The sequence below is a fragment of the Prenolepis imparis genome, unplaced genomic scaffold (assembly GCF_030444845.1).
Source record: "Prenolepis imparis isolate NDT839.2.m4 unplaced genomic scaffold, iyPreImpa1.0 SCAF_6, whole genome shotgun sequence".
Classification (NCBI taxonomy): domain Eukaryota; kingdom Metazoa; phylum Arthropoda; class Insecta; order Hymenoptera; family Formicidae; genus Prenolepis; species Prenolepis imparis.
Window position 1 is genome coordinate 3022831 of NW_028141164.1, and position 22768 is coordinate 3045598.

The window sequence follows — 22768 nt, forward strand, 5'->3', positions numbered from 1 at the left end:
ATCATTGAATGCATCTGCATCGAATATACAATATCTAGCAAGCGCGAATGAAATTTCTCGTTAACGAATCGCGAAATAATATCAAAGACGGATTCTCATGTCTCGTCGACGACTCTCTCAGGCGTATTTCGTTTTAAATAGTTTCAAAAAAACAAATTCACGGCACGTATGTACTATCTTATGCACGCGTCTCATCCGCTTTTCATCTCGACGTCGACGTGCTGGATTCAGCGCCGCACGATTTTATTCATTCCGCTCTTCAGCTTCGCGCTGATGAAACCGGCCAGAATTTCGCGAGCCAGTTTGGAGAACGAAGCGATCCCCAGGAAGCGGCGCTCGTCAACGAGCGCTTGTCAGGAAGCAATAAATATCACCGCTCGTAAATATCGCGGTTAGCAACAATAAATCCGGCGTTACTTTAGAATTTTCCACACACGAGATGAATCTCAAAGGACAGTGAACGCGCTACATTTTACGCTCTCGTTTCAGGTTTGTTAATCTTATGTAGCCCAGCATTTGAAGATTAATATGTGGAATATATTTTAATTTGAAAAATAATAAAACAATCAAATTATTTAAACAGACAATTTAGAGACAATCGCAAAAAATATAAAATATTGCTTAAATTTATTTTGACCAAAAAGTATATAAAAAGTAAAAAGAATTTTTTATAAATATTTTGTGTATATATTTAATTAAAATTATGTTTTTAGAAATCGTATGAACAGATAAAAATATCTTTATAGTTGTGTTTTATTGTTTTTGAAATTTTTTATATAATTATCTAGCTGTCTCTTCAAAATATATATGATTTTTTTTCTTTCAATATAGGATATTAAGAAATGTATAATAAATGATATAACTGGGTCACTAGTATCCAGAGTGTCAGTGACCTCTGGAGCTGAACTGCTGTTATGGACCTTGTCCAGTTTAGAAACTTTATTAAAAAAAAAACACGGTGTAATATAAAGTTTAATATTATCATGGGAACACCACACATGCACTTGCGCGTGAAAATTTAAACTGTGCATATCGCACAGTCGAGAAACTAGAATGTGGACAGACTACGAATATACAATATATATATACACAAGATATCCCCTAGTTCGAGATAGTCCAAGTTTCAACAGTGCATTCTAAAATTTTGCAACAAAGATTTCCGACAAACACAAAAGTTGAAATTTCTTATATAACATATTGCGTGTTTTTAAATGTTGTGTGATTTATTTATATCAAAATTAAAATAATTTTTTTTATTCATAAAATGTTTTATCTTTAAGGATAAATATATTTTCTCATATTTAATTATAGTTTATAAGTTGATTTTCTATTCAAAATGAGATGTTTTTTTTAAATCTCAGTCATTTTCAATCTAAGGTATTTGTACAATATATACACACGTATATGTATGTATATATGTTTTATACATCGTACGAATATATATCATTCTCGCGTTTGCACGCGATGTGCAATAAAATGTAATAATCTGTCAAAGCCTATAAGCACCTTGTTCTTTAGAATTATTTACTACTATCGAAATTTTTTTTTATTCGATCGAGATACGTCAGCTGGGTCAAGGCAAATAAATAAACTATCGAACATGTCCTTCCGAGAATGAAATCTATCCTCGACCCTGTTTGCTCACCGGATATGCACGTTGTACGTTATACGACACTTTTTTTATCAAATCGAGAAGGCAAATGTCATTATATTGTTTTACATTTACTGATGTTAAAATTGCTCTGAAAGAGACGAGCGGCAAAGGAAAGAGGATTAATATTCTATTGATATCCTATCGATATTATCAGGTTAAACGTAATTAATATAGAATTTATCTCTCTAACTCGCTTATTTTTAATAACATTTCATGAAGCGATTAAGAAATATACACACACGTTTTTATTAATTTTAATATAAATAATTATTAGAAGAAATTCGTGAAAAATGTTAAAATTATCAAAATTTTTAAATATTTAAACTTTATAAAATTTCACACGAGAAAAACATGAATTTCTTTTACTCACAAATTTTAAATCTTTATACAAAATTGTAAATAATATCTTTCTTTAATAATAGTAATAAAAATAATATATTTAACAATAATCTAAACGAGATATATCTGTAATAAACAATGTTTGTAAAAAGATCGCTTTTGTATTTATCTCAAATAATATTTTTCAATATTTATTATTAAAAAGTGTTTATAAGAAAAACTACTTACTTTACCTCGTTATCAATCGCGTTCGATAGAATAATCGTGTTGCATACATATATCGCCTCGAAAAACTTTGCTGTCAGCCTCTCTCGCGCACAAACTCTCTCATCAAGCTTGGTTTACGCTCGGCTCCAGAGATTCGCATAAATCTCGCATAAGATTCGAAAGTAAAACTAACTTATTAATGAACGTACGCGTTTAATGTACGGCGCGTAAACTGGGCAAACACAGCCGGGGGTTTCCGCTTACATAGTTTTCCATAGAGGAGCTTCGCTCTTTGCTCTGCTTGCTCGCCGTCTCCCGTGAGATGCTGCACTCCCCGTATACGTGACGACGTTTCTTGCATAATGAAGCTATATCGTTCGTGTCCCGCTCTCGTGGCTGGAGGATCGAACGAACGAGCAGCGCAGGGTGCTTTCCGCCAAGCTTCCGGATCTCCTCCTCTCATTCAGCCTCTCCTTCGTGTTCGATACACCGCGGGAGGAAGGAGATCTAATTGGACGGCGCATTTAATTTAACCCTTAATAGAAGTTTAAACGCTTCACAGAGAGATGCGACTCTGCGAGAGAAAGAGACTTGGATGGAAAATTTCTCCCGGAGAAATTCGACGAATTCGTTCTCGCGAAGCCCCGGAAAGCGCCTCGATTAATTCGCGGAAGATGACTTTGGTAGATTAATCGTCTCGTTAATCCCTATTACCGTCCTCGGGCGATGCACAGCGTATATATAATCCACGTTGCGCGGTTTCCTTTCTCTCTCTATCTCGCTGTCTTATTGTCGGAATAACGTAATATCGCCGAGAGGTCGTGTAGTCTCGTCGACGAGATCGTCGCGATGACGAAGCGCGAGCTAAGACGCCTCTCCCGTACGACTTAACGACATTCTCGTGGCAGATTAGGTCGAGTGAGACCTAAGTAATTCGGGTATATAGGGAGTGACGAGGTACGATACACCTGGGTAGGATTAACCGGAGCTCTCCGGCGAATCTTGAAGCTACGCGGATGTTACGCTCTTATATACGGATTTTGACGTCGAACGTGAAATTTTCGCAGGTCTACTACATCGGTTTACGTGCGATTTAACGGAAGCATTAACTGCTCTGAGCTTTTAATATAATGCAACATCGTCAGATAGATAATATGTAAAGTGCGCTTATATCAGCTCACAGGGGCTGTAACTGATACGAGTGTCTTAGACGGTGATATAGCTGCATTTGTCATTACAAGAGCAGAATAAAAAGAATAATTAATATTCAAATTCATTCAAGTTAGTAATTGATCGAAAAAAGAACGTATGTTTGATCAATCAATTGTATAAAAAAAACATTGTATTTTAATAATTAAGAGCCATCGATTAAGACTTGCAATCAACTCTTTTTGACGTTTGCTCGAATTATTTTAATATCATTAATTTTTAATACGTTCCTCTTGTCAAGGTAAAAGCAAATCAGCTGTTTTAATATATATCTTCCTAAAAAAAATCAGCAATAACAAATCATAACGCATGGAGAATAAAAATAAAGACATTAAATTCGAAAGTGATTACATTGAAAACATATTTTCAAATTAATTATTAAGTCTTATATAAATAAAAAAAATTTATTTTGTTTTTAAACATATATAATTGATAAATTGTATATCTGCCTTTGGAGTAAAATTTGTCTGTTTTTAACAGGAATCCGATAGTCTGGCAGTGTTCTCCGAGTTGTTGAGATACACGAGCGTGCGTGAACTGAGCCTATGCAACGCACGTTTGCATTTAGCAGTGCACGAGGGTCCCCTGGCGAGATTAGGACGTCGCGACGATGCCGGCGCCGAGCTTCTCCGAGCAGCACCACCTCCGGCCTGTCCTGCGATTGTCTTCCTGAGACTAGCGGGATTCCAGGTGAGTCAGACTTATTGTTTTCTCGTACTACTTCGAAAGTGGTAACCGGAATATTGAAGAGTATAATTGTCATTGAAATTTCTTAAATAGAAACTTAACTAATTTAATTGGAATGAAAACCGGCGATATTTTTTATTTTTATAATTAATTAAAATATTAATTCAAAAAATTAAAAATTATTTTTCTTATTTTAAAGTTTCCACTTCAAACGCTTTCAATATTCATGAATGTATTACTGACAATGAGAAGATCACGATTCACATAGTAAAGTTAGGAGATTTGTATAAAATGACTATAAATTACTTTAAATAATATTATTCGAAATGGAATATGTAAAATATATATAGGTAATGAGAAGGGAAGACATTAAATAGTCTAACTCGCTTATAAACTCGCTTACGAATCTGGTCGCACAATATAACAGCGTTGACGTTAATAACATATGCAATCCCATTATACTGGACTAACATAGGAAGCTTGCCTATCCACTGATGCGGTTACATGTCTTCAAGTACGGATGTCCGTATCGTTACGAGAAGATAACACACGTACATATATGGTATCATGGTGTCGGTTAGTAGAGGCAGATGTAACTGTCCGTTTCTCTGCCCGAGTTCCCTGAATGTATATAAGGTTGTACACCTATCGTGTTTCCGAGATCTCGTAGAAGCCATTAGATACACCCGCGCCTCCATCTCCAGGGCAGAAACAGTTCGTGATCCGGGTCCATGTCTCACGGAGATGATCCGTTCCGCTTGAAAAATGAATCTCCGCTACGGTTCATGAAACACGTCACGAAGAAAATCGGTTAGCCCACCGAAATACCGAATATGATTTTCCCTCGTCCAATATCGTCTCTCCCTCTCCTTGATAATTTTGACCCTAGTCAGGAAATTGTGAACGTGCTGAACTATATCCCGTAACATCCCGGATATTGTCTCCTCGCCTAATATCGTTGCCCTGGTAATCTGGTCAAGAAACTCTGATCCAGGCATCTCTGCCCAGAAATTCAGCTAGGAAATTTTTTATAAGGTTTTATAAGGTTGAAAAACGTGTCAGTTATATCATCAATCTAGCCACTAGCATCTTTATAAAGCTAATACACATATGACACATAAATAAAATTTAGAAACAATCATTTTTAATGCTAGATATATGATGTTTGCATATGACATATATAATTTTTTCTACTTAGTTTATTTGGATAAAAGATGCGTATTTATTTGTACAATTATAAAAAGAAGAGATATTAGAGTAACTACCTTATTTCTCACGTTTGAAATGCCAATTCCATTGCCCGGAATGTTCGCCAGATCTTGTGTGCTCTCCTTTTTTTATCTATGTAACTCATATATTTTCTATTACACGGGCAATTACAATCGGCTGTGCCACGACGGCGGTAAATAAAGGACGGTTCCAGACCCCCTCGACATTCGTCTTCGTTGTCCTCGCATTACGCCGACTCCCGATTCTGCTTCCCTTCTCTGGGTACAGGGTGATCTTGAAATAAAGCGCTAAACTTTGCAGGCGCGTTCTTCATTTTCACGAATTTATAGTCCGGTTTTTTCTTACAAAAATGTCTTTACCTGACAAGTTTTCAATTTTCAACGTTAAGTATCTTTGTTAATTAACTCTCCCCTTGAAGAGTTTGATGCAACAGTAATCTAACCCACTTTTGTTAAAAGCTTGAGAAGATTAAGCTAATTTAAATTCTTTCGACTTTAAGATTGATCTTCTCAAGCTCTTAAAAACTAAAATATGTATACAGTTTCGTTAAAAAAATCCTTAATTTAAAAACTTTTATAAATTAAACTTTATCTAAAATATAAGTTTTTCACTAGAAAATACAGATATCCTTTGAAGTTTATTTGAGTTTATTTTCAATCGCTTGTCATTTAAAGACTAAAAAAAAATCAATTTAAAATATTTAAAAAACTTATAGAAACGAAAAATTGTTTGTCAGATCTGAGAGACACCCTATACGTCCCTCTTTTTATCTCTCAAACCGAAAGCGAGCGAAACAAATTGCGCCCGATAAGGTTTACCGAGGAAATTATTTCTGATTGCAGGTGACAGTGAATGATCGTTTGGCACTACGTGGACCATTGCTGCTGCCGTTCCTGGCGGGTTTCACGTCGCTGAGCGAGCTGGACCTGTCGCTGGACAAGTCGACGATCGGCGGCAGCAGCGGCTCGACGCTCTTCATCGACGACAAGATACTGCAGCAATTCTTCTGCTGCCTGGCAGCGCACTTTCGCAGTCTGCAGTCGCTCCGGATCAACTTTTGGCGGATCACCCTGGAGGACAGCGACCGCACGATGCGGCAGATCGCCAAGTATTTCAAGTTGTGCGGCCTGAGCTTCCTCAAGGCGAACGGCCTGATTGTCACCGACAGCGCCAAGCGGGTGCAAATGGAGCACGTGTTTGTGCAGACGATCCTCACTCATCTGCAATGTCTCACCTGGCTGTGCCTGGACGGCGTGGAGCTCACCGAGACGCAGGCCACCAGTATCGGCAAGTGCGTGCGCGATCGTTACCCTGGTACCGCCCTGGAAATTAGCGCCAAGGACGTGCACGTGAGATCGGTCAAGGCTCTGGTGACCGCGGCCGAAGAAGGTGGCAGAACGGAAGTAGTTTATACCGGCGGCCCTAATTGCCGCCTGAAGATTACGAAAATGCAGAAGGGCGGTCGGGGCAAGAAGAAATGAAGAGATCGCGATAATTTTTGGAGGAAGTTGCCCTGGAATAATTTGCCTCGAGGCAAGAAGGAACGAAGAGTCGTTCATTCGTACGAAATGATTTGATCTCTTCGCGGATGAGACTGTGGGACTAAAAGAATCCAGAAAGAAAAGGCGAGAGCTAGAAAAAAAAAGAAGATGAAGGAATAAAGTCGATAGATCGTACTCTGAGGAAGAGATGTAGAGAATCAAACGAAGAATTTAAAAAGCGGTAGATAAACACAGAGATATAATACAGATTTTCTAGAAAGGGGAGATGAATATATCAGAGAATATATCGCGAGTATCAACGTCGATTTCAGTCGTGTGACGCACGGTGAATAGGAGATGAAAATGTAGGGGAATATACAAGAGGAAATGCGGGTTAACTTTATGGATTTTTGTCTTACTGTGATTTCGTTTCCTGCGCGTGCGTTTCGGCGCGTTAATCTACAATATAGACTCTATAGATTATAGCGATTATTAGCTCTCGAGGATGATTCATTGCGACGGGAAGTATTTTCGCTCATCTAACGTTTACAAAAAATTAATGGTATCAAATAAATTTGTTATATACAAAATGATTTTCGCTATTCTAACAAAATGAATATCATTAACTGTTGATGATGGGTCATATGAATAAAAATCATGCCAACTGCAAGAGCAGAATCGTTCAAAAGTAAAAATATAAAACAAAAACTTATCTTTCATTTAGAATAATCTTGTTCTTGGACGAAGAACATGATTATTTTAAAAATATTAATTTTCAAGTAGCATCGTTATCGATATTAATAATCATTTAATATATATTTTTGTCTTATTTTTCATTGACTTTTTCGTATATTTTCTATCAATCCTTTGCGAACAAAGTTTTTGTTTTCAGGCGCATAAATAAAAATTATTTTCAATCATATATTTTTAAATATTCGTTTCGATAAATAGAAGCAAAATCGCGCTTTTCATATTTTATTTATATAATCCCTCATAGTTATGATCACAGTGAATTCTTATGAATAAATCTCATTATTATTGTTAGAATCTTAAAGAAGTCGGTTGGATGAACGAAAGTTCAATGCCCCGTGAAAGAATCTCCTTTTTAATATTTTTTGAAGAACGAGAGGAAACGGAAATTTTTATCGCGAGGCGAGAAGAATATTTAAGCGGGAAAACAAGAGGCTGTTGCAATTACATAAGTACCGTTGTTGTTAGATGGAAATGTAAGATACAATTCAGAGTAATATATTATTTAGTGATATATAGATCACACGATCGTCACACGATATTATTAAATGTTACGACCGACTGTCATTTGTGATCGGCGTGAGCGGTAGCTTTTACCGAGAGGGGGTGGCGCGTTGTTGAGGACTTGAAGAAATTTTATAGAGTAAATTTTAAAGTAGAACACACGAAAACACATATAAACGTACGTGCGTATTACGTACGTATTACGCGTTTTTTTTCCGCGAAAGACGTGAAAGGAAAGAAAGTCGAACATTCGTAATTCTCTAACATAAGATAAGGAGTACACATAGGCGAGCACCAATGCAGGCTATTGTTGTATAAAGTAATTAATTATTGTAATTAAGATGACTGCCAAACGTAATACTTGAAGATCCGCATTCTTCGCATGCTGCATTTAGCGCTAAACTTGATGTTAAAATATATATCGTTATTCAATAAAAAAAAAGATTGCCTCCTAAATGTCATCGTGAATAGACGTCTAATCATCTTTAGCGCTAGATGTGAGCTGCAAATGCTTTGATATCGTTTATCAATGTCGCGCAGACATTTTAGAAAGTCGTTCCTGCGATGCTACGAATCCAATAAAGCGTATCTTTAACATGAACTGAATTGAATGATATTACGCAGCGTGATTTCGATTGATTTATCGATCGCACCAACGATAACTGCCATTCAACTGGAACCAGTAATAAAAATAATAGAGAGCAATCGACGAAACGGGGAGTCTTTGTTGATTTTTAAGTTTCGTCTTATATAAAGCGCCGATCGAAAATCTGACATCAGTTTTAACAAATGCATATATACTATAAAGAAATAAATATATTAAATCTTATAGAAATTTTTATTATAAATCGAAATGTATATTTAAGAAGCTATAAAAATAATACACAAAAATATTCTAAAATCTTAATTGTATTGGAAAATTCAATTATAATGTACTAGAAAAAATGACTTAATTTCGCAATTTCAACATGTTAATTTCTCCTTAAAAAAAAAAAAAAAAAAATGCATTTTTAAAAATATTCTAAAAGTCTGAAATTTGGAAAAAATTGTCTAAAAATAATTCTATAATTAAATTAATTGACTCTAGAATATTAGCTCTGATACTAAAAAACATTACAGCTGAAATATCAAGAACACAAAACTATTGATTGATTTTTTGATTTATGATTTCGGATTTTGTCTGGCGCTTATAGAGAGGACAGTACTCGTTGAGAATTTCCTCTCCCTTTTCGTGTTTTTCCAGGACGTACAGCACCATCCCGCGTAATCTTTCATTATCCGAAACTAGATATGTAAGTGCTCCCGCTCGAGCGCGTGTGTACGACGAATTTTGTCATTTTTGATAGTTTGCTATGTACATAAGAATCTCTTCGATTATACCGCGCGGCGCGAGAGAGATTATTATACCGCGCGTTCTGTTGATATTTGTGAGCCCATTTTACGACAAATCCAACACTCTGCAAGACTGAAGTTGATGGTCACATAACATATATATATACACACACATCACACACAATTACATATACACAAACGTACATTAGTTACGTGGCCGAGCGATTAAGCCCGCGGCGACTTGCGAGATAAATGCCTGACATATTCGCATGTGCCGGGAATCAACTTGAATAATTTTATTATAAATATTTATGTATTTATATGTGTGTACACATATCCTCTCCAAATAAATGTAATATGTGTTTGAGAACTTCGTCTCGATAACCGTACAATCTGCGATTTTTTTCGAAACAAATGCGAAGCAAACTTGCAAAAAAAGAATTTATATACATGTTAAAACTATCAATTATTTTATAACAAAAAGATTGCATTCGATTCATTGTTAATTAGAAAAATACGATTATTAAAATTAAGAAGAATGATATGCAGTGCAAAATATTTTCGAAAGACAGATAATATTGTTGATTAGCTAATAATATATTTATTAACATATATGTACATATAATATATGTTAAGAAATTAAACACGTAACTTTTTTTTATCGTGAATTCTAAGAAATTTGTGCTCCAGATGTTTGCAAAGCGTTGATAATGATCAATTAATTGACAGGCATGCGCAAGCTGTGAACTGAATCAAAAGATGAAAAGCCCATTGTAAGTACGTATCTTTATTATTTACACATTCCATTTTTTTAATAATAATCATACGCATCCGCGCATTCATAAATTTATACAAAGAAGCTATTGGAAAAAACGTAACAAAGATCCGCAAAGCGTGATGCATTTCATTATGATATCCTACTACTTATGACATAATAATTAACGATTTGGCCTGCGTCACATCACACTTGGAAGTAATGTTTCGAATAATATATTTATGTATATTAACATGATATATGTGGAATATGTGTGTAAATGTGGCGCTACTCCTATCTCTCTTTTTCGTGGAAATGCGATGAAATTGTCATTGTTATTCTAAATTGTTTCGAGCCATCTATCATCTTGTGAAATTAAAAAGTTTAGAGAAAAGTGTCGCGTTTGATAATAGGATTTTTCCATTATTTATATAGCTTTTTCAAAAATCTAGAAAAATTGTTGCATTACAAAAAAATTTTAATTGTAATAACAATCAAAGACGAAATATTTTCTAGAAGAGAAAAAACATGTGCTTTTCCTTGAATTTTTTGGATCCTGGCTTACATGCTTTTATAGACTTCAATCTTTCATCGTTAATTTAGTATTCCAATAAATATTTGACTACAATATCGATATAGGCTTCTAACAATTATATAATTTATAAATTATATATAAATAATATAAATTCAGCAGATTGTATATTACATATCAATCAATATTATTCAACAAATATTCCACACATGCTAAGTTACATTTATTGATTCAGCGTATCATTTTAACAAAGGAAGATAATACTTAGCATGGACGGAAAATACAAATTGCAACCTCTTGTTTTAGATCAACGTATAAAATAATGGATTTTTTTTTATGTAAAAGTATTTTTTCGCAGATAATCCATTATGTGTATTATACTGTATGTACTTTCCACTGTTGGTCGCACAGATTGACTAGCTTCCTACAGCTGTCCTCAGATTGCTATGGCCATTTTTATTACAAGCTTACAATAATTTAATTCTATGTAAACAAGATCAGTGTACAAATTACATAAGATTCGACACACTCTTTTGTTTTGTCTTGGAGGTTCCGTTAAAAATATGTTTACAGACGTGTCTTAAGGTATCATTGCAAAAATAAAAAATCTAAGCAATGTTACTCTTATATTACGATATAGCTAAATGAAACCTGAATCTGAAATTTATTAGAAGTAAAAGTTCGTACAAACAGAGAGACAAGCCTTCACTCTGATATAACAGTGAGATATTTATATAAAGTTAAACACAGCAATATCTATTCCAAAGATTTTGAAATGAAGGAGATAATCGATTGTTTTGAATACCTAATGTGTCTGGATGAGAAATATAGATTTGTTTTTTAATTGTACATCGCGTTTTTTAAAAATGATTAAGCTAATAATTTGATTCGGTTAGGTATTCTTTTAGGAATTGTCTCTTCAATCAGTCCTGTGTCAGCAGAATTTCTCTGTAAGGCATATATGTATAATACAATTCTCAAATCATCTGTAGTCCAAGGCGAGATTGATCGCTATTCAAAAGTGTACAATCACCGACTTTTGACGCGGCGAAGACAATCCGTGGCACCGTCCTGTTTCTCGTCTCCTTGCGGCAGAGCCCGCAGATAAATACACTTCTGGTACATTTGTAAGAATATTCCACAACGCGGGTCGTACTTGTTGGAGATCACATGGGAGCGTAATCCAGCTGGACCGTGAGATGTCTCACGCCGCCCGCTTGGAAAATCTTTTGCGTCGTCATCACGACAGATTTGGGATCCACCTCTCTGGCTACCTCCAACTTCAGACATCCGACGTACACGTCCGAGCACAGTGTCCAGAAGTGCGGCTCCTGTACGCTATATACCCCAGGTATCTGCGTCACCTTGTTGTAACACTGCGGTAGAATGTGATCCAGAGCTACCGGCTGTCTCTGCATGAGTATCTCCCACGATTCCTTCATCAACGAGATTACACTTAACACTATCAATATTGCTATGAGCATGGAGCAAATCGGATCGGCGATCATCCAGCCGAACATTTGCATCAGCACAGCTGATATGATGACGCCCACGGAGCCGAGAGTATCCGCGAGTATGTGCAGAAATACGCCCTTCATGATTTGCGAGTTTGTCCCAGTGAAGGACATCTCGACTTCGACGTGATGGTCGTAATCGTGATTGAGGAGAGAATAGTGATTATCGTGGGAATGACCATGATGTCCCTTCGCACCATGATTATGACTGTGGCTGTGGCTGTGACCATGTCCTCCGTGTCCATGGCCGTGTCCATGCTTAAATGCACATATTCCTACTAAATTCACTAAGAGTCCCAAGACAGAAACCACGAATAGTCTCTCGTGTTTGATTTCCGGCGGCTCGATCGACCTCTCCACCGCCTCTGACATAATGAACAGGGCTATGAATAATAGGAGCAAACCGTTTACAAAGCCGCCTAATACCTCGGCTCTGACGTATCCGTACGAGTATCTCTCGTTCGCCCTCCACTTTGTAATGACGGACGCCGCTAAACCGAACAGTAAACCGGTGCAGTCGAAGAACATGTGAAAGCTGTCGGAGATGAGGCCGAGACTGTTGGTCCATATTCCGTATAGCAGTTCGACGAAAGCGAAGGACAGGTTGAGAATCAGAAACAGGAACAAATTCCGGGTATTCGGATCGGAAAAGATGAGACGCTTCCAACCCAACAGCTTCTCTTTTACCCTACTGCGGAAGTTGGAACGTGAATCACGTGGACTGTGCGAAAGCGGCAGCATTTTATAATCGCCCCGATGTCAATCTTACAAGCCGAATTCCTGTCCTACAAGAAAAAAATTAAACATGAAGCAAGGAAAACATTATCAGAATAAAACTCGAAATTCATTGCGCATTAATATCTAATATAATAATAGCTTTGCTCATAATATATTCGTAAGAAGTTTTTGAATATATATATATATATATAATTATTTATAAAATAAAAACGTATGTATATATGTTGCCGTAGGATATTTTCATTCTGTCAAAAGAATTATTCAGAACTTACAAAACTTTTAAGGATAACTTTTCAGCGTGATAACCCACCAATTATTAAACTATTAAACTAACCGAGACCTCGAAATATTTTGTTACGAAGCAATCAAACAAAATATATGAACTCTAATACAATATAATTCGAATAATACAATCCACTACGTTTAACAGGAACAGGTAATCAAATCGAATCGATCATGAATCACGATGTACAGCATCTCCAGCTGTTGACAGTGCTATTAATTGGAGCAACACGTATACATACACACGCTGAACGTATGTCGCGTGTACCGCAAATGCGGTGACACGTCTACGAGAATGGTGGGTGCCATAACCTGTACACTCACCTCGTTCGAAACTCACCTCGCTTGCAGCGGCGGACGATCCGAGTCGCGTGTGAATTCGGTGATGTTCGACGACGTTAATCACCGATCATTTGACACATTCCGGCCGTCAAAGGCGCGGAAAATCGAATCGCACACGAGATACGCGACGACGAAGCGCCATGCTTCGCAACCACTCCTGCCGGGGGAGGGGAGGGGAGGGGAGGAGGAAGGGGAGGTGACAGGTGACGGATGATAGATGAACCGACGCGTCACGTGTTGGAATAAGTTCGCGCGCGAGATGAAATTAGCGACGCGTCGGAATAATTTATCCAACACGATCGGAACGACGCGATTCTTTTTGTCGCCACTTCGATCAACGTCGTACCGGATATCCGTTGTCGTGGATGGAGCCACTGTCGTCGTGACATTCGACATGGCGCTCGGCTAACTTCCGCTCTCTTTCTCACTCGACAGCCATCATGGTAAGCTTTCACGTGTTGTAATTTGTGCGATTTTCGTAGGGGTATTTTTGCCGCAATCCTACGATAGATCCGTAGATGTTACGTAGATCTTCGTAAAATGGTAAATTTATATTGCAATACGTTTCGGACGCGATTTTGTTTACGAATGAGATGTAACCTGTCTGACAAGGAGCCATGTGCTGTACACAATCCATTAAATATATATTTCTCTTATTTTGATTTTGAAAAAATAGTTTTTATAGTGAAGAAATAGCGATCCTATATCGGTGCTTCAAAGATTGCTATTAAAGAACAATTAATTACATTAACAGAAATATAATGTTAAATATATGCTCAGCACTTTCAGCGAAGCGTATCCACTTGTGTGTTAAAATTTATATAATTTCAAGCAATTTTTTTTTGCACTAATATTAATATAAAATAATATGCAAATCAATTTTAATATATAATATAGTACATATAATATTCTAGACAATACAAAACGCATCTTTAAAATATATTTTAAAGGTATTCTTTTATTGTTTTCTAGTATTGAAGATATATTTAATAAAACTTTCATCCCTGTGATGACCAATTATTTTCTAGATAATTGTGACAGTAAAACACTGATTTAATGAGTCTGACTACTCTTTTTGAAAGTAATCAAACTTTGTCTCGCTGTGAATATGTCTTAATGTGTTTAATCTATTATTATAGCCGCCTAAAAAGGATACGAAAGGTTCCTCTAAACAACCTCAGAAAACCCAGAAAAAGAAGGAGGGTGGATCTGGTGGAAAAGCTAAGAAGAAGGTTTGTAAATCCTTTATCGTTGTATAATGATTGCAATAGATTTCAAACGATTAATCTCATTTGATGTACATGTATCAACTTGATTATTGTGGAAGCAAAAGCTGATTTAATGAGTCTGATGAGATTCAAATTATGTATCTTTGTTTTGTTTTGTAATACTAGAATTGCTTTAACACATTTTCGTTCTTATATTTGCAGAAGTGGTCCAAAGGAAAAGTACGTGACAAGCTAAACAATCAAGTACTCTTCGATAAACCAACATATGAAAAATTATTGAAAGAAGTACCGCAATACAAATTGATCACACCTTCAATCGTCAGCGAGAGGTTAAAGATTAGAGGATCTCTCGCCAGACGGGCGCTCATAGAACTTCAGCAAAAAGGCTTGATCAAGCAAGTCGTACAGCATCATGCACAACTTATCTACACACGTACTACTAAGGGAGATGATCCAGCAGTATAATATGTATAAATCAATTTAATAAAAAACTTAAAAGTTTAAAAAATGCACAACTACTATTAATTCTTCAACCTTACTCAATTAATTTTTAACATAAAAATAAAACGTTTAGATTATAAAGAGAAGCAAGAACTTTAAATAATTATTTAATTAGGTTAACAATTCTCAATTATATATATAAATTTTGTTATTATAAAAAAATGGAGATATAGGAAAAGCAATACTTATAAATAAAATCGTCATTTTATTATATCAGTAGAATATAGAAAATAATCTTATATATAAAACTATATAACAACTTATATATTATTACTTACAAACTTATGACAATTATATGTTACAATTTGAAGGTGAACAAAAGATAACTCATTTAAGAAATAGGAAAAAACAAAATTGCTCATTAATATTTTCATTTTGTATAAATCTCAAAATTTTGTATAAAATATTAGCAGATATGATTACTTTTTCTGCTTTGTTGTTTGTACATTTTTATTATACAGAATGTAAAATTCTCCACCTTTTCTATCTATTCGAAATATCTCTTCCACGTTTTGGCTTGATTTCGCGTGAATATATTCATGCCTTGAACAATATCTGTCATCTTCATTAATTCCATGTTGCTTCTACAATTTTCTGATAATTATAGTTCTACTTTTTGACGGATAGTGATTAATACTATCACTATTCTCAATATTATATCTTACCTGTTGAGTACAGTTTTCTTGGTCATGCATTTACGTTGGTCATGAATATTGCATTTTTTCTGATTTACAAACAATTCTGGTTTGGAGTCAATCAAATATTGTATTTTATGTAAATCTATGCTAACTTTGAGACTAGGCTCGCTGTCATTGCATTTGAAACTGTCCTCGGTATTATTATTTTTGAAACTATTTTCGTTATTACGATTTACGTTATTTTTTTCATCAATTGCCAAACATTGAATAAACTTTGCGGAGTCGGATGCATCAATCTGCTTATTTAGAATGCTATGTTCGGTAAACAAAATGTTCGGAGCACGAGTGGCACTCAAATTGTGAACTTTTGGTCTCATAAGATTCGTACTGTCTAAATGTTTATAACTATTCCGTAACGTCGTCTGGGAATCATCCATATGATCGTTGCCAATTTTCCTATTGCTATCCCTATTGTGTCGATTTGTAGAAATAGTGATATTATCCTGCCATATTTTCTCAATGTTTTTATTCGTTTTAACAATATTGAAATCAAAATCAACATTGTGCACTATTCTGTTAGTCTCTTTATAAAACGATCGCACAGGTTTCTCTTCCGTAGGCGTTATATCGTATGTAGACACTTGTTTATGCTGCTGTATATCTTCCCAATTGGCTTGCAGAATTTGGTTGCGATCATTCGAAACAAACGCTACGTCATCTATTACACTATCCTCCCCATTTCTATTACAAATTGTTCTGTTTAATGTACTTAAATTAGTATCACTTGAAACGAGACGCATCTCGTTATCAGTCTCACCGCAGAAAGAATCCTGGACAGTCATTGTATCATCAATGTCATTCACTAAATTATTATCAAATATACTGTTACGCAAAAGCATTTTCGATCTAACGGGATCTAAATTCTCTTTCGCATCGTCCTTACTGCACGCTATGTACTTTGTTTTATCGTTAATCAAATGATTCTCATTTTTCGAAGAACGAAAAAACTTGACGAAACGTTGCTCCGCAGTTTGAATATCATCGATGTACTCTACACTGGACGAAGCTTCACCTCGTGCGTGATAGGACAATTTTTTCAATTCCCGTTGTACAGCCCCATTCGCTGTTCGAATCTTGCTCTCCTTAGACTTATTTGTCGAGATATTTACAGAGAAAGTATCGTACAAAATCATCTGCGAAAATATAAATATTGTGATTAAACTCTTTGTTTTCTTGGTGAATAATTATTACTTAATTATATATATATATATTTCATAATTAATATATTTTATATAATTATTATTGTATATTATTATATATTATTATATAATTAATATAATTATTATTTAATTATATAATAATTTATAATCAATTCACACGTGATACCTGAATATTATTTGGTTCGCAGACTCGAAACTTGAGGTCGTGTAAATTCATATACTGCGGTATCAATCTAGGTTGATGACAGGTACTGTGGTTGTTTGTGACTCGGGGGAAGATGCTGCGGGTTGCGGCTGTATTCTGTGATTCGACGTTGTTGTCCGCACTAGATATTAATAGATTAATATTAATGATTAAAATCAATGTATCACTTATATTAGTCTTATTCTCTTAGCATTTTATTTTCAGTTTCTTTTTTATCATATATTGTCATCTATATCTTTCTTTTTCTTACAACAAATCATTAATAAATATATTTATTTTCAGCTCAAGTTGCAATAAGAATTGAAAAATTTATTATTAATATTTATTGTTATTTTTTAAGAGAATTGATATATTTTGTATTTATATTAGACTCACCTCCCACAGGATTCACTTGATGGATCTGTCTTCTTTTGGCCGATTGAGTCAACAGGACAGGTGCCTGCATCCCCGTCACACTGTTAGAATCGCAAGATATACACTGGCAGAGGAGGCACGGGGATACTTGTTTATAATAACACATACTCCCCGCACCGTATTTCTCACCAGAATCAATAATGTACTTAGTATATTTATCATACTTTACAAAGCGTGAACACGGGGTTTACGAAAGTTTATTGCACACAAATATTTTATTAAAAATATTTTATTAAAAAAAAATAAATTGTAAAACTAATCATGTTATTTACAAAAATTTCCCAGATATTTTCAGATAAATTTTCCAGAATTTTATCAAATATTCTAAAGTTTGTTATAAATGTTGTACACAATAAAGGTTTGAATATAATAAGTTACTTACGAATATGTTGTTTGAGGAATTATTGCCAGAACTGGATACATTAGTAAATAAGTTTTCCTCCATCAGAGCAGTTTTCTTCTTATCTAACATTTCTGTCTGATTGCCATTCACAACAATCGGTGTATTAATCGATTGATTTACAATGATAGTTTGAGGCTGATTAATCACAATGTTATTATTCGTCACCATTGGCACAATGTTGCTTGATGGTGTAGAGTACATATTTCCATTGTTTCCTGCTTCTTGACTAGTTGTAAGATTCGAATCTGGCATTATCCTGGGGTGAGTGTTTCTCAATGGCAAGTAAGTTCGATGTTTGCGTTTGCTACTGGGTAAATACGTCCTTATTGCCTTCGTAGGATTTTCGTTCTTTTCTTGTACACTCAATGATGTGGTGTTTCTTTCCGAATAATTTGCTGCGGCATGACTCTTATATTTTACATCATAAAATGCCTCATTATTTAATAAAGTTGACATAAAGCTGGTAGGCAAGGCATCTTTTTGATTATTATATGAATTGGAAAGTTCGTTTACAGATGTACACTTCAAGAGATTTTCATCTTTACAAATCTCGTTGGTTCTTATTGGAGACATTTTTCCATTTTGCTGCTCGTTCACATGAGATGTTACGATATCGTAGGAGGCCGTTGAATTTTTTTCGCAAGACTTTTCCTCAAAATTGTTTCCTTTGAATTTCTTACAATTATCCACAACTACTTGACGACTACTCGCTGAAAAATATAATATAATGTTATGTTATCCCCGCAATTATATATAGTCATAATGTATATAAACTTCGCGTTTTGTTTTCTCAAAATTACCTTCGTCGCACGGGCGTTTCAGAAGTGAAATATACGTGTCCAATTCTTCGAATATTTTACTCGTCGAAGGAGACAAAGTATCGATGGAATTTTCATGTAACGCAATGTCATCGCATATGACGTCAGGCACACTTTCGAACACTTCGGGCGGTAGAGAAGTAACATTGGTAATTTTAATGTTCATAATAGGACTCTCGTTTCTATTCTCTGTATCATCTAAATCATTACTATTTGAAACAATTAGATCTGGCATGGATTTCTGCGATGAAGCTACATCAAATTGTTCGGAAATAGTAGATTCATTTTTGTTTGAAATTTCTGGCTTTGATGCGGCAGATTTATTCAGATTAACATTATCTTTTTCCAATAAATTAGTTGATGTTGCGTTTAAACTTTTAGATGTTATTGAATTCTGTACTGTATTTAACGATGACTTATTGTTAATTATTTTCTTTGATAATGATACACGAGGTATACTTGAGCGAGATGTCAACTGCGGTGGAGTTAATGTAATAATCTGCAATAACAGAAAATATAATAGTAATTATAAGAATAATGTATGTGATTTCGATTAAAAAAAATGTGCTATATTTAAATGTTTGTAAAACCAATATATTTTAATTACATTTACCTCTACTTCATTATCGTCATCGCTCTCAATTGTGATAACATCCGCTTCTTTTTGAATTGACTGAGATTTTACGTTATTGCTGGACACCTGTTTTTCTTTCTGAGAATTATTTTTTTTATTTGTCAAAGATTTTTCTTTATCATCATTCTTTGGTGTTGATGTGTTGGTATCTTGGCTATCTTTAATAGTAACTACATCTTTTTCATCCTTCTCAAAAACATGTGATTTGAACCTATTAAATGAAACAAAAAGTTAATCATGTTCTATTAAAATAGCCCATAAAATTTGAAAGAATATTGTCACTATGATTATTATTATAATTATGATCTGACCATTTAGTCATTTTCTGCTCAAGCTGCTGTTGCAATTTAAAAGATCGTGGTCCAGGACGTAATTTAATATCCGAGATAGAATCCAAGGATATCATAGATGAACTAGAACTAACGCTGGGCGATGAATACACAGGAAAGGGCACAGGAAAGTCAACTCCCACAGATATATCTGTATCAGTGTTCGAGTCTGAATCAGAATCAGAATCTCTACTTGGACTAGAAATGGAAAAACAAAAATTGTATGGATTAAACATTACTGTTATATGAAAATGTAAATTATTTAATTATAGTAATTCAAGATAAATCTTTTAAGAATTTTTTATAATCTATAAAATTAAAAAGTAAATTTATATTACGTACTGATCAGAACTATTGTCTGATTCATCTTCATTATTTTTAGAGTTATCTGTAAGGAAAAGAACACAATTATATAAGTACCATTTATAGCATTTATAGCATACAATATTTCTTTTTACAAATTGAGAAAATGCTTACTTAATATGGAAGTACATTCAGCGCATTCCCATACAGGATTAGCCCATTTTAAATGTCCACATGCCATATGAATACCTTGCGATCCACAAGTCTGACATAATGTCAATTCCCATTTACTGTAATATTTCACAATGATTTCATAATGATATATTACATATAAATAGCTTATCAAATTTTAATACTACTACAATCAACTATTATTTTATTTACATATTTTACTATTACTTACGCGTTACTGCTTACGTGCTTCCTTCCCTTTGGACAGAGACATTTCACTGCATCACACTGATCATGTCTATACAAAAGCTCTTCAAATGCATTTGGTACCAATTCCCATGATGCATCCCTAATTACATGAAAAATATGTGTTTCTATTCTGTTATGTATGCATACCATTAACTTATCAATGTTAACAGCATTCGTAATATTTTAATCTAGAAGTAACTTTTAATTCTATACAGTCAACTAATGTTCACACAAGAATTCTGAAGAATTAAAAAAGATCGTCAAATTTCTATACTTACTGACTCGGGATGAAAATGCCATATTGTAACATAGCATTTCGAAAATCTTTCTTATTGTTACAAAGAGGACACTTGAAAAAATATCCTGCACTTGTAGCAAGTTGCTGAAACGAAAAATTGTTTTGGATATATAGTTATGTTTATAAGTATAGTAATATTGTATTTAAGAAATTGGAATGTCATTGTGATTTAAAATTAATTAATCAGCACAAGCTTTTCATGCACGAGATACTATTATAACTAACCTGAACACATTTACGATGAAAGAATGCATTCTTTTTACAACAGGGAGCCCATAAGGTTTCCACAAAGTCACTAGAATTTACCGCCTCATAACAGATATAACATAATATATTATCTAATGGGCCAGTCTGCTTTAAAATATGTTCATCGATTTTTTGCTTTGGTCTATGATTTATACAATATGATCTGAAACATTCCAATTACAATAAATTGCTTGGTTATCCATAATTTTTACAATTATAACATCCTGTAAAAGATAGCGATACGGTATTTTTTCCTTACCTAAATTCACCAAAATATTGATGTAATGAACCTGCTTTCAAGCCACAAGGAAAATGAAATATCCTCTTACACCTTACATTACAACAACCTAAAGTAGCACCAATCTTTTTACAATATGAACATACCTAAGAACATTAAGAATTATTTGTTACATATGATATTAAAATATTTATAAAATACTAAAGAACAATTAACGGAGAATATCTTTTTTAAATTATATACCAATCTCTTTCCTCTGCGAAGCTCCTTTTGTATGTCTTCTGTCAAAAATCCAAGAATACCCTCATCGTCGTTTCCTCTCTGTTCCATGTTTGAAGAAAGGAGCTAAAAAGAATGCACATAATGCGTGTGTGAATATTAACAATATAATTCTGGTAGATATACTATAATCTTTTTGTATCCAGACACATCTTAGATATATCTTTTAAATTCTATATTTAACAATGTTAGAGAAAAACAAGACAAATTCAAATCTCAACACATTTAAGGTTATTTCGGAGCAGAAAACCTACCAGGCAATAATAATGCGTGACAATTCCATTATATTCATGGATTTTCCCGTACTCCAGCTCATTGTCCTCCGTCAGGTTGCAAAAACAGCAGGCCTTGCGCGAGGAGCTGCCCCTGGCGGACATTATTGCCCGAATGACAGAAGATCGCGAGAAGCTCGATCAGGGCCGAAGAACCTTTTGGAACGACAACAACCACGAGCACCCAATTATTTGCGAAATTCGGGCTCGATGTGCCATGACAAACGATCGCTAAACAATTAATATACAGCTGGACGGGTGTAACACGATCACATAGGTGCCTGGATGTGCGACAGAGACGTAAAATCACAGGCTATAACTCGTCGTACACGAAGGCGAAAGCGCTGCGAATATCAGCGAGAGCTAGGGCCCCAACTCTCCCGCGCGATTTTCTTATCGTCTTTGTGCATCTGACATCGCGCTCATCTCCTCTCGTCCAAGAACACAAAAAGTTTTTAAATCGCGTCGGCGCGTTTAACGTCGTTGAGCCAAAAGGTAGATCGAAGAGCGTCCGAGCGAGTGGTTCGCGAGGAACGACGTTTCTCGAAAAGGCATCACCGATCGTAATTTCGCGCTTTTCATTGTTACATCTCTCCTATGTAAAATTCGCGCTTTCTCCAATCTCTCGAGAAAGCTTTCGAGTATTTATTAACTTTTCGCGTATAAATTCTACAATGTGTTTATATATGTGTTTTGCTTCTATTTGGAGGGAAAACGGAGATATTCGATGCTCGTTGCTGATTGGTCGGATATATATATATATATA

At 34.9% G+C, this 22768-nt stretch overlaps 4 protein-coding genes across 10 annotated transcripts in view; 2 read left to right on the top strand and 2 right to left on the bottom strand.

Moving 5' to 3' along the window:
- LOC145937331 (uncharacterized) overlaps positions 1-9763 on the top strand; it is a 233645-nt gene extending 223882 nt beyond the window's left edge. For all 4 annotated transcript variants that reach the window (XM_083040318.1, XM_083040316.1, XM_083040315.1 and 1 more), the window contains 2 exons: positions 3890-4099; positions 6169-9763. In XM_083040318.1, coding sequence (XP_082896444.1) covers positions 3890-4099; positions 6169-6807 — 849 coding nt within the window. In that variant the 3' untranslated portion in view covers positions 6808-9763. The remainder of the gene's footprint in view (positions 1-3889; positions 4100-6168) is intronic.
- A 372-nt stretch (positions 9764-10135) lies between these two features.
- On the bottom strand, positions 10136-13856 carry Znt86d (solute carrier family 30 member 7). Of its 3 annotated transcripts, none has more exons than XM_083040324.1 (2): positions 13538-13856; positions 10136-12978 (listed from the first exon to the last, which is right to left on the bottom strand). In XM_083040324.1, exon 2 carries the CDS (start codon positions 12932-12934, stop codon positions 11846-11848), a length of 1089 nt encoding a protein of 362 aa, XP_082896450.1. In that variant the 5' UTR covers positions 12935-12978; positions 13538-13856; the 3' UTR covers positions 10136-11845. The 3 variants fall into 3 exon arrangements, with proteins under 3 accessions (XP_082896450.1, XP_082896451.1, XP_082896449.1); XM_083040325.1 differs by lacking the exon at positions 13538-13856 and adding an exon at positions 13204-13442; XM_083040323.1 differs by having other exon boundaries at positions 10137-12978; positions 13554-13856.
- A 2-nt stretch (positions 13857-13858) lies between these two features.
- On the top strand, positions 13859-15299 carry Rps25 (ribosomal protein S25). 2 transcript variants are annotated; one of them, XM_083040328.1, is made up of 3 exons: positions 13859-13998; positions 14695-14787; positions 14986-15299. In XM_083040328.1, the coding sequence occupies exons 1-3, from the start codon at positions 13996-13998 to the stop codon at positions 15247-15249; spliced, it is 360 nt and encodes a 119-aa protein (XP_082896454.1). In that variant the 5' UTR covers positions 13859-13995; the 3' UTR covers positions 15250-15299. The 2 variants fall into 2 exon arrangements, with proteins under 2 accessions (XP_082896454.1, XP_082896455.1); XM_083040329.1 differs by having other exon boundaries at positions 13992-14098.
- A 171-nt stretch (positions 15300-15470) lies between these two features.
- LOC145937335 (uncharacterized) lies at positions 15471-22729 on the bottom strand. The gene is made up of 16 exons (XM_083040322.1): positions 21985-22729; positions 21695-21796; positions 21473-21597; positions 21193-21376; positions 20948-21051; positions 20653-20769; positions 20424-20539; positions 20289-20334; positions 19929-20144; positions 19597-19828; positions 18966-19482; positions 18145-18875; positions 17724-17803; positions 17310-17469; positions 15951-17116; positions 15471-15869 (listed from the first exon to the last, which is right to left on the bottom strand). Exons 1-16 carry the CDS (start codon positions 22105-22107, stop codon positions 15773-15775), a joined length of 4116 nt encoding a protein of 1371 aa, XP_082896448.1. The 5' UTR covers positions 22108-22729; the 3' UTR covers positions 15471-15772.
- Positions 22730-22768: the final 39 nt, after the last annotated feature.

Bases quoted from the DNA above. Each gene is read 5' to 3' on its own strand.
- Rps25 (XM_083040328.1), top strand. The intron at 14,788-14,985 runs GTTTGTAAATCC...TTATATTTGCAG, and splicing joins GTGGAAAAGCTAAGAAGAAG to AAGTGGTCCAAAGGAAAAGT.
- LOC145937335 (XM_083040322.1), bottom strand. From the start codon at position 22,107: ATGTCCGCCAGGGGCAGCTCCTCGCGCAAGGCCTGCTGTTTTTGCAAC. The intron at 21,797-21,984 runs GTAGGTTTTCTG...CATTCTTTTTAG, and splicing joins TCACGCATTATTATTGCCTG to CTCCTTTCTTCAAACATGGA. The intron at 18,876-18,965 runs GTAATTTTGAGA...TATATTTTTCAG, and splicing joins GAAACGCCCGTGCGACGAAG to CGAGTAGTCGTCAAGTAGTT.
- Znt86d (XM_083040324.1), bottom strand. From the start codon at position 12,934: ATGCTGCCGCTTTCGCACAGTCCACGTGATTCACGTTCCAACTTCCGC.